This window comes from Moschus berezovskii, chromosome 16 (assembly GCF_049115385.1).
Source record: "Moschus berezovskii isolate FMDL1 chromosome 16, NW_MosBer_1.0, whole genome shotgun sequence".
Lineage (NCBI taxonomy): Eukaryota > Metazoa > Chordata > Mammalia > Artiodactyla > Moschidae > Moschus > Moschus berezovskii.
Window position 1 is genome coordinate 43,537,037 of NC_142475.1, and position 12,291 is coordinate 43,549,327.

The window sequence follows — 12,291 nt, forward strand, 5'->3', positions numbered from 1 at the left end:
TAATGTCTCTGCTTTTTAAATACTGTCTAGGCTTGACATAGCTATTCTTCCAAGGAGCAAGTATATTTTAATTTAGTGGCTGCAGTCACTATCTGCTTTGATTTTATCTCCACTTAGGCCTAATAAACATCTTAAATTCAGCATGCTTGAAACCAAATTCCTAATCTCCTCCAGTCCCCCAAATCTTCCTTCTTTAGGCTTCCTACAATAAATGTCAACTCCATTATTTGGTTGCACAAGTCAAAACCTTTATTCTAGCCTTACTCTCCCTCCCTACCTCAACCTTACATTCAACCCACCAGCAATTTCTATTGGGTGTACATTGAAATAAACTCTGAGCATCCTGAAGTACCATGATCACTGTGACTCTGGACTCTATCATCTGACACCCAGCTCACTACAATAAGCTCTCCTATGCTCTCTCTGCTTCCAATCTTGCCCCTTCCAATCTACTTTCCCCACACACTTATACTGAAGAATACAAGTCCAGTCATATCATTTCTCTGCTTCAAATATTCTAGTGGCTTTCCATCTCATTCAGAATAAATGACAAGATCCTTACAATGACCAATAAGCCCTGAATATTGTCTTCCCATTACCTCTCTGATATTATATCCTACCCTCTTCCACATTCTCAGCCATGGTTATTCTTCAAACATATGGAATAATCTTATCTTCTGGGTCACTGTGCTATCTTTCCCTCTGTATGGAATGTTCTTTCTCCACATAGCCTACTCACTTACTGATACCTTAGCTCATTTCTTCAAAGTTTCCAAAAGGTTTTTGATTTAAACATAGAGTTCAATTATCAGTGTTCAATCAGTCACATGACATTAAAAAAAATCCACTCCCAGAAATTAAGAAACTGTCAAGTGGCACTTTTTTAAATTGTTTGGCTCTTCAGAATTCGTTCACACACATACACTCATAAACTAAAAGAAAATCAGAGCTAAGACTAGAAAAAAAAAAAAACATAATTCATTCTACACAGTAAATCAGAGTCTCAACAAAATGCATGCACGTGTTCTCAGTCATGTCCAACTCTTTGCAACCCCATGGACTGAAGCCCGCTATGCTCCTCTGTCCATAGGATTCTCCAGGCAAGAATACTATCGTGGGTTGCCATGCCCTCCTCCAGGGCTCAGCAAAATGACCCTATGAAAATCATTATTTGATGAAAGTATCAATTATTTTCCTAAAAGTATTGTAAAAAATATTTCAATTGTAACTATCTTTACCAATTGAAGCATGTCTTCTGCAAGGCAGTTTTTAAGAAATGGCTACAATTCTTATTTAAATTTCATGTTCCTAAAGTTTATATGACTCCAGAGTGCATGGGGTCACACAGAGTCGGACACGACTGAAGTGACTTAGCAGCAGCATCTAAACCAGAGCCATTTAAATATAAGTAATATGTGAATCTGAGTTTTTATAACTTTGAATTAAAGAGTTGATTTTAATAAAAATGCCTTCTGTTGGAGGAAGGGTATCCCCACTGACAACAAAATTGTTTTTGTATTTGAGAACTGCTGGGCATTCCCTGCCCACCCTACAGTGGCAAAACCAACTGCTCTGCCCTTCGGACCAGGCTGTGCAGGCTCCACCTTGACCATACTTAGCACTTGGTTTGTGGAAGACCGAGGTCAAACACAGTTCAAACTGAGTTAGTTTCTACTTAGGTAAGTTCAGTTCAAAGAAAGAATGTAGGCGCTTTTTGCTTGTTTGTGTTCCAATCTCCGGTTTTAACACCTTGTTATTATATACACTTGCTAGAATGTAGACAGTGATCTAGTATATCTTTCCTTTCACTACAACTTGCATTAAGCTTGAATAAAAATGTTGACACATTTCAACAGTACCTCCTTTTACATCTAATCTTAAGGAAAGATGTTTGGCCATGATGTGATCTGGATCTGTGAAAGAGTCAAGCAATGACCTGACAAGTGACTGATGTGTGTAACTTGTCACTCACTGGGTGGCCTAGCCTCCTTAAAGCTGTCAGAATGAATATGTGGGTCTTTTTTTCCAATGTGAAAACAAATATTTTTTATAGAGACAAAGACAAAAAATTTTAAAAACCTACATTTTTTGGAGAAACGACACTAAGAATGCCTGGAGTGCACACAGTGTGTGGTGTCCACTGTTCCTACTGTTAGCAGTTCAAGACCAAACACCCTTGACTCTTAGAGACACCAGGATCTCAGGTAAAAGCAGTTGTCCAGGGTAAAAGTCCCCCATTCACTGGTTAAAAATGAAGAAAATCTAAAACACAGTACCTCGGGCAATGTGAAGCAGGCTTATGGAAAGGACAGAGCTGTTCCACAGTTGTTTCACAAGTGACAGCCTGAACTGAAGTATTCAAACACAAAACAATAAGTGAATCCTTTAGAAATGGTAATATGCAACAGAGTGATAAGAAAATAGATGAAAAAACAGTGCTAACCTGTTACTTTAGAGACTGTGAAGGAATTGGCAGACTGATATTTGCTGAAGATAAAAATATACAAATTTCAGTCAACATATTACATGCATTGACATCAACGTAAATTTTTACATTTTTTAAGTCTGTGAAATTTGATTTCATCTTAAACATTTTTATTTAAATATTTAGACATGGAGTAGTATAAGAATTAACCATCTATTTTATGCCAAACCCATATGACCTTCAAGTATGAACCAAGTCGATACCATTCTTGATATCAGAGAATGACCTCTTTTCATTATCAATCTCAAAAACTTAAAGGTAACAGCATGAAATAATACACATTTGTATCTATATATTTGTTTCTTATTAAAATTAAAATTCTCAATATACTCATGCTCTGTCACCACAGAACCAAACAACTTATTCTTTCGAAACAGTCAATACAAGGCCCTGTAAAAAGACTGCTAAATAATAAGTACCTTAAAGGAATGTGCATTTTTCATTTTTTGTTTCCTCTAGTACTCCTTATATGTATTATTAAAGCAGGAATAAAAGAAAAGACATACCATTATATATGAAATTTTTAATTGGTTTATCTATACCAGATTTTCAGAAAAACATCTATTGCAAAAGGTAATGCTTATTTATGATGGTACTTTAATTTGACACACACTGCAAATTTCAAGAGAGTTTCTAAAATAAATAATAAAAAACAACTTAAGAGAAAAAAATTAAATAATAGGATAAATGTTCCTCTTTTTGTTCTGTTTTTTGTATTTTTTAGTAATAGAATAAATGTTCTTTAATGCAACACCCAGTGTTTGCCTTGCTACAGTGAATACTTAACATTGGTTACTATTGATGGTAATTAATAAATATCTGCTAGGTGAATAAGTTAATAAATAAGTGTTTCTATAAAACTTTTACTTAAGAGAATAATTGCTAATGCCTAAAAAACACACATCAAGCCTTTGAACAAAACTGTATATATACCACATCATTCCACCAGTTTTTAAGGATCTTAAATATTAAAAAATTCTTTCTAATCATTGTGAATTCCCTACTGTGAAGTTTTTTGCAATTGTATAGTTACAAAGAAAGGGTGACTATGTCATATTTCCTAAGAAAAGGCATCCCAAAATGAGACTCAATAATGTTTATTATTTTACACAGGAGAAAGAGAAACTACAAAGCCTACATTTTTCTATTTTCTACAGAGACTATATCAAAATATTTTTTTTAGAATAATGTATTTACTATGTTTAATGTGACAAACATTTCAAAAGTTAATCAATGCTTTTGTTGTTGTTTAGTCATTAAATCATGTCCAACTCTTTGTGACCCCATGGCCTATAGTGCCCGCCAGGTTCCTCTATCCATGGGATTTCCTAGGCAAGAATACTGGAGTGGGTTGTCATTTACCTTCTCCAGGGGACCTTCCTGACCCAAGGATCGAACCCATGTCTCCAGCACTGGCAGGCAGATTCTTTACCATTGAGCCACCAGGGAAGTCACCAGGGAATTAATTCTTTTATGTTGAATCAAATTACATTTTAAGGAGAAGAAAGGTGACATGATACATTACATATTTAGAGACTTTTCAAAAGGCTCTTTTATCTAGTACTTAATTTATCTTATTGACAAAGTTAGTGTTTCATAAAATAATTGTCTTTAAACAAGAAAGGAAGAATATGCAAATCAATTAGTCTTCTTGGGCATTTTCTATCACAGGTGAAAAATGTATTGTTTCACAATGGGAAAAACCATAAATTTGTACATTCTTAATGACATGAAATTTAAAATTTAGAGTTTCAGCATTATCTGTATTAGGTGGCTCAATGGTAAAGAATCTGCTTGCAATGCAGGAGACACAGGTTCGATCCCTGGGTCAGGAAGAGGCCCTCAAAAAGGCAATGGCAACCCACTCCAGTATTGCCTGCAGAATTCCACGGACAGAGGAGCCTGGTGGGTTACAGTCCACAGAGTCTTCAAAGAGTCAGACACTACTGAAGCAACTTACTTAGCATGTAAAAGCAAAAGGGTTCAACTGAATTCAGAGACTTTTCCTTCTTTTTGCCCATGGATATCATGTAGCTGAAATAAGCCTTTCTATCTTATATCTTTATAAATTAAATTCTTCTGTGCTTTGTTCTAAAAGAATGTAACTCATTGTTGCAACTTAAAATCTCTGGTCACAAGATTATTCAGGTACTTACCCAACTGTTTGAACACCATTTCTATTGGATTTGATGAAGTAATGCTTCCTTCCTTGTCTAGTGATATCCACCCAACCACCATCATTATCTATTATCCCGTAATGAATTGCAGCCCTACAGATACTGGATTGCTGGGAGAAAAGAGAAAAAAGAATGTGAAAATAAGAATTCTGCATGGGATACCACTGATTACTATTTATGGCTTTAAACATTTCTTAGCAAAATATCTATAAATACATAAAATATTTTTCCCATTAAAAATCAAATATTATTTGAAAGGAGTCTATCCTCAAATTTATAATACTTACCATTTCATAATGTACACTACCAATAACTTTAGCTTTACTATCCAAACAGCCAGCAGGGCATTCATATCTAAATGAAAGAAATGAGAAACAAAACTTAGCCTCTCTGAATGTCTGTATAAAATGAAAGTATTTCTGTATCTTGTCAATTAATTTTGAATGCAATCATAAATATTACCTATTACAGGTTGTTCCTTTGCACTGATCTCTTAATCTTACTTCACAAGAAACAATTTGAGCTAAAATTTAAAAGATAATAATAATTTAGTTGATGTACAGCTTCTCTGATTCATCCATACAGTCTAAGGCCAAGTTTTTGCCACTCTAAAAATGTTCAAGATTAATAAAATAAAGTTGAATATGTCAGCAATGTAAACTTTAAAATTTTTGTAAATAATGCAGAGGTCTTACACATTTGCTGTGTGCTTATGACTTCATTTCGGTTACTATCATCTGCTACTGTCCGGATGTGGGTGTCATGGACTTGTGACTGCTGCCGTTCAATTTCATTTGTTTCTTCTTCTCGAGGAGGATAGTAACTATCTGATCCTTCTGTTAAAGAAAAGGATTTAAGAAGTATGAGTTCATCTTAAATGTGCACAAATTATTAATAACGATACACCTTTATATGCCTGTTTAACATTTAATACTACTAGAAAAATTCACACTGTATATTGGCACATGTTTTGGCTTATAGTAGTGACCTTACATACTGCATTGGGGTAAATAACACAGGTGCATAAACTTTTGAGCCCTCGACTCATTTATGCTTCCATTTTGCTAATATCAAATGGAATAATTTCTTTGCTTTCCTTATATTTTAAAGTGAAATCAATGATCCACTTTCATAATGACACCATGAAATCTATACAGTGATCTAAATGAAATTGAAGCTTAGTGAATTTTCATTTCTCTTCTCAAATGAAACCATATTTTCAGGAGGATAACACTTAAAATTTTCAAAAGAATCACATTTAAAATTCTCCTGAAAGGAAATTCAACTTAAGAAGAATTGACATTCCCTTGTTATTTACCACAGTATCAGTTTCCATGGAAAGGTTTCTATTGTAGAAGGAAATTCAATGTGCAAAAGGAAATTCAATGTGCAGAAATTTAAATTTAACAATGGAAAATATGCAAACACTGAATTTAATATTTTTTTCCAGGCTGGCTTATATCAAGGGCTTGATGGGCACATTTTGAAAATGCGGTTATTTTCATGTATGTCCAAGAATTCAGAACCTAAAAAAAAGGAAGTATGAACTCAGAGGAAAGTCAGCTTTAAAAAACATTGTGGTCACTGACAATGGAGCAAGCAGGTTGGAGGTTTGGGGGTAGAACAGATGGAAAACAGACTCGCACACAAAGAAAAATATTTTTAGGAATTAAAAATGGCTCATATAACAGAGTGAAATATATGGTTACTTCTTGCCTACTTATTATACCTAATGAGCACTCAATCATTAAGGGAAAAAAAGATCTCTCTCTGAGCACTGAAAAGTGGCTTCATTTACACATTTTTTCTAATACACTTGGTCTGCATTAATCTTCATTTAGTCATCATTAAGAATAAAGTAGTGCAAGAGAGTAAAATGTTCACTTGGATGCCCAATAAGAGGATGATCTTCACAAAGTTTTGTCAGGTAAGTTTTATCTTCATGTGCTACAAATAAGACACCATGCATTTACTTTATATTTACTTTTGAGGACATCCAATGTATGTGAGACAGCACTTTTTGCAACAGTTTTATAATACTATTTTATGTGTGTGTATATATATATATTTATTTATGCACATATAGTGTTATTTTGGCATGAGAAATTACATACTCTGCAGTAAGAAGCAGAGAATTAGTATAATTCTCTGGGTTCATGGGGCATGGGTTCAATAAGAGTCATGGATAGGTATTTAGGCAAAAAATTTTAAAGCATTTAAAACAAATTGTGTTAAATTGCTAAATTCTTAAAAAAAATGACATTCATGGAAATAATTCTAGCCAACACTGTATCAAGATGGTTTTTAAGACTGTAAATATACTCATCACTCAGGGATAATTTCAACATAGAATTAAGTGGTCATCTGAAGCAATCATGCAACTTTCCTTTAAATACAAATTACTGTAATAGACTTATTAATGTTATAAATATTCTTAAAATATTTTAAATGATTTCTTCAGAATATTTGAAATAGAGTTCTGAAAACTTTTCATGTAAAAATTAAACGTGCTTTTTGGCCTTTTAAACACAAATTAATGTAGAAGTTGTATTAAAATATAAATGAAACTGAATGTTACAACAGCACATACCTTTGTAACACAAATTTTCTCTACAGCCTCCTCCAAAACTTGGTGGGCAAGCAGAACAGGGCCGGCCATGTTTGTAGGGGGCATGGCCCCACCAGTTTCCCCTTAAAAAGATAATTCACTCCATTAAGTGGTAGTTTATTTTTCCTATTTTTGAGAAATCTTTATACTGTTTTCCACAGTGGCTGCACTAATTTACATTCCCAGCACAGTGTACAAGGGTCCTTTTTTCTCTACATCCTCACCAACATTTGTTATTTGTATTCTTTTTAATAATAGTATTTCTGACAAATGTGAAGTGATATCTCATTGTTACTAAGTTTAAACATACATTGCTATCCCATTCTTTTGAAAATATTCTAAATAATGTGCTATATATATTGTTAAGAATTACAAAACCAAACTTCTGCAAAACACTAACCTCTGCTATGGGATATTCATCTATATTTCATTTGCCTTAATAAAAAGAGATTTTTGACTTACACTTGACTGAAGTTTAGTTGTGTAATATTTTCAGTGTAATTATTTGAAGGGTCTTTACATAGATGAAAATACATTTCTCAGTCTATAGTTTCCCATCTCTAATAAACCCAAATTATTAAATATTAAACAATATAATAGTGCAATAAATAAAACTGAAGGCCTAAAAATATGATTCTTATCTTTACAAATATCATATTTTCAATTTTCACATTTCTTTTAAGCACCAATTTTATGCATCAGGCAACCATAATTGTTGCCATATTAAGTAAAGTGAGTAAAAACAGTGCACTTTACTTCATAACACACACGGAAAATGAGAAAAAAGTCAAGAATATAAAGTTATATCTACATTGTTAAGAAATATTTACATATAAAAGCAGTGTTTCGTCTACTCACTTTGGGGAATAATTGCACACCAGGTAAACAGCTTTGGGCCATATTTGCCCCCAGATGTTCATGTTATGGCACAAATTAATGGCACAGCCTATTCTGCTACTTGTTGCCCACACCACCTACATTAGAGGGGAAAAAAAGGCTCAGAGAAAGCAGGTTGAGATGAAATAAGACAACAACCTATCTGAGAAAATGTACAGATGTGAACTCAAGAACCAGCTGTTACCATTCAAAATAAAATGAGGCAATGTCCAAAAGGATACTTTTTAGAGATTTTGGGAAGTCCTTAACTTAAAACAAAGAGAGAGAGAGATACATAATAACTCTGAAAGTGAAAGTGTTACGTGCTTAGTCGTGTCCAACTCTTTGTGACCCCATGGACTGTAGCCCACCAGGCTCCTCTGTCCATGGGGATTCTCCGCAAGAATATTGGAGTGGGTAACCATTCCCTTCTCCAATTTTCATATACAAAACATAAAAATCTTATTTCTGTTCTGTTCTGTTCAGTCGCTCAGTCGTGTCCGACTCTTTGCGACCCCATGGACTGTAGCCTACCAGGCTTCTCCGTCCATGGGATTCTCCAGGCAAGAATACTGGAGTGGGTTACCGTTTCCTTCTCCAAAAAATCTTATTTATTACTAAATAATTCAAATGTTACACACCTTCACAAGCCTAAATGGCATATTAATTTTATTTTTATGAAGAAACCTACCTAACAAAGGAAGAGAAATTCTCATCTTAAAACAGAAAGTACAGGAACAAAAGTTTAGGTGTTCAAATTTCTCAAATTTTAATGTGTCACTGCCTATTAGGGAACCTCCTGCTGATCTTAATCTTGGACATGCTAAGGTATACTGAAGCATTTGTCTGCTTTATATTCAGTAATAATCGGTCATAGAAAGTCTAGAAACTCAGATCTGTGGTGAGTTTTATGTAATCAAATCTGCCATTACTTGGTAGATTTAGTAGTTTAGAACATATCCAATGGAAACACTGAGAATTTTTGTAAAAAGATAAATGCTGCATGCATCAAATATACTGAATGTCATGGTAAATAAAACCATATTTTTATTTTTGGAAAATAAAAAATAATGACATCTGAATATAAAGATAGTAAATTTCCTCCCATCTGCATTTACTGGGGCCATATTAAAGTATTTTAAATGTAAAATCACTGAAATAATATTTTTAAGGAAATGCCTATCCATTTCTCTGATTATTATTGTTTATAAAAATTTATAAGCCTATTCTACATGCATCTATACATTTGCAACAGCCATACTAAATGATATAAGGAAGACAAATGTTCAGTACTCTATAAGTTCTCCTACAAAAAACAAACAAACAAAGAAACAAAACTTTGTTAGTTTACACAAGTTCAGAGGAATAAAATATAATACACCCCAGACATACCTGTGTATAATGAGTACATACGGGACCAGAACATCTGAAGGGACAATACGGATTACATTCATGCTCATATGGGTAGCTAAAGTCTCTTACTTCATCATACCATGCTTGCACATGAAATGTTGGGGGCCTGTATCTTTTTGAAAGAAAATAACCACAAAGATCAAGTAAGGTTGGAGAAAATATAAAACTAAACATTGCTGAAAGCACTGATAAAATTTGGTAGACAGGCAGTTCTGCGGAATTTATTAATATTAAACACTTTTGCACATTACGTCACTAATATATCAATTACTTGAAACAAAAACACGTCTAGGATACTGCTGATAATTCTACTATAATATTTATTTTTTCTTATTTGTCTTGGTGTGACTGCTTGTTTTCCTTTTAGGCACTAAGCCTTTGAAAACTTACAATGATGAATTAGTAAGTATTTCATTTCAAACTCTTCTGTTTTCAGAAACAAAAAGTTATATTTTAAGCTACCTTCCCCAATGGGCTCCCAAATTCTGTCCAATTGACGGAAGCAAGCTTGCAGGTCCATGTTCCCACAAACAAGTTTCAGCCCAGGATTCTGCAGACCTTTCCAGTTCTACATCCCATGTCTACAATTCAAAACAAAAACAAAATACAGACACAAAAAGATAATGTATATATAGAGTTCGGACATTTCTTTAGAATATACAGTTAGTTACGTTTTCTTCTTTCTGACTTCTTTGCAAAGTCAGCATCTTAATCTGGGTTCTCTCCATCTCTCACCTAGATTTTTGCACTAGGCTCCTAATGAATCTCCTTTAATCCATCCCGCATCTCTCCAATCTGCTCTATAAGTGTTAAGAATTGCCTAAGTGGACATAAATACACTTCAGTGATTCCTCTGTCTAATCACATTGAACAAATCCCTATACACATAAAGTCCAAATCCTCACTCACAATATTCTGTCATAAAACCTGTTATTCCTTGCTTTTGCTAGCACTGTTTCCTCTGCAGAACACATCCTTGTCCCAATTATTTGTCAAACAGATCCTTACTCTTATCACGATCCAACTTTATATAATACATTCTTGACACATTTTCATTTCTCTTAAACGTAAGCCATTTCCTCCTTTGGACTTTAAAGCTCTGTTATATGCTCTTTGCCATGTGGCACTAGTGGTAAACAACCCGCCCGCCAAAGCAGGAGACTTAAGAGACATGGGTTCAATCCCAGGGTCGGGAAGATCCCCTGGAGAAGGGAATGGCAACCCACTCCAGTATTCCTGCCTGGAGAATCCCATGGACAGTAGAACCTGTGGGCTACAGTCCATGGGGTCGCAAAGAGTCGGACACAACTGAAGAGACCTGGCACGGCACTGAGATGCCAGCATTCATCTGTATGTCTCTGTCACGTGACTGTGAGTTGCTTGGGGACAGTTATTTAACTCATGTTTGTAACTTCAGCTTATTATCTATGTCTATCATATGAACAAGGTAGTCAGCAAACGTTTGCTGAATAAATGAATGGTTGCTGCTGCTGCTGCTAAGTTGCTTCAGTAGTGTCCGACTCTGTGCGACCCCATAGATGGCAGCCCACCAGGCTCCCCCGTCCCCGAGATTCTCCAGGCAAGAACACTGGAGTGGGTTGCCATTTCCTCCTCCAATGCATGAAAGTGAAATGTGAAAGTGAAGTCGCCCAGTCGTGTCCGACTCTTCATGACCCCATGGATTGCAGCCTACCAGGCTCCTCCATCCATGGGATTTTCCAGGCAAGAGTACTGGAGTGGGGTGCCCTTGCCTTCTCTGAATGAATGGTTAATGAATCTGAATTCCATAAAATAGAAATGCATTTTTGTAAGCAAAATATTCAACAAGAGTGACTAATTCATGCTTTAAAAATACTTGATAAAGAAACACTTACAATTACAAAATCATTACCAAAATAATTTCATATGTCCCAAGTTTAATATTCAGTTTGTTAATTTGAAAATCAGGCAGTATAGTGAATAAGGTGGTAAAAACAAAGAATTTTCCAATACTGGGTTCAATACTGGCACAATTACAGGATTCTGGGCATGTTAGGAGGATAGAAAAACAGGCCTGGAACTAGAAAATGAGGACACAACCTAAGGTGAAATCAGTGAAACTGGAGAAAAGCAGACAGACTGAAATAATGTTTAGGAATTTAAATTCCTAGAAGTTGATGGATGACTAAAGGCAGGCGGTGAGGGGAAGAAAAAAAAAAGGTGAAGACTGATGAGATTACCAAACTGTGAGAAAGAAAAACAGAAAGAGAAATAGATTGTTGTCATAGTGCATTTCAATGCATATTTCAAGGCTGATGGGTGAGGTGTCTGTGATATACACAGTATATATGTCAAATGGAGAGTGGAGATAGATGACTGGGGTTCTGGGGAAAGAAATATACTCCAAAGACATGAATTTTCAAGTTATTCACTCAGAGATGAATTACTTCAGGAAGATGATACAGAATGAGAAAAAATGTAAAGAAAACTCTGGGGTTACCAAAATTGAAGAGGAAAAAAAAAATGTTTAAGTAAAATGAATGAGGAAAAGTGGAATCAGAAAGGCTAAGGGAAAACTGAAAGGGGATTCAATTATAAAAGGCATAGGACAAGAGATTCCAGGAGTAGAGAGTGGGCAATTAAGCTCAAATGCTACAGAGAGGTTGAAGACGAAGTCCGCTCGGTACTAATTCATTATTAAGAGCAATTTGAGGGACTTCCCTGTTGGTTCATTGTTTAAGAATCCACCTTGC

At 34.8% G+C, this 12,291-nt stretch overlaps 1 protein-coding gene across 2 annotated transcripts in view; it reads right to left on the bottom strand.

Moving 5' to 3' along the window:
• Positions 1 to 12,291, bottom strand: part of CRISPLD1 (cysteine rich secretory protein LCCL domain containing 1) — a 55,588-nt gene that overhangs the window by 12,629 nt on the left and 30,668 nt on the right. For both annotated transcript variants that reach the window (XM_055431913.2, XM_088844610.1), the window contains 10 exons: positions 10,022 to 10,140; positions 9,539 to 9,671; positions 8,129 to 8,244; positions 7,253 to 7,353; positions 5,358 to 5,498; positions 5,125 to 5,185; positions 4,950 to 5,016; positions 4,642 to 4,772; positions 2,444 to 2,487; positions 2,277 to 2,349 (listed from right to left, as the gene is read on the bottom strand). In XM_055431913.2, the coding sequence (XP_055287888.1) occupies positions 2,277 to 2,349; positions 2,444 to 2,487; positions 4,642 to 4,772; positions 4,950 to 5,016; positions 5,125 to 5,185; positions 5,358 to 5,498; positions 7,253 to 7,353; positions 8,129 to 8,244; positions 9,539 to 9,671; positions 10,022 to 10,140 (986 nt within the window). The remainder of the gene's footprint in view (positions 1 to 2,276; positions 2,350 to 2,443; positions 2,488 to 4,641; positions 4,773 to 4,949; positions 5,017 to 5,124; positions 5,186 to 5,357; positions 5,499 to 7,252; positions 7,354 to 8,128; positions 8,245 to 9,538; positions 9,672 to 10,021; positions 10,141 to 12,291) is intronic.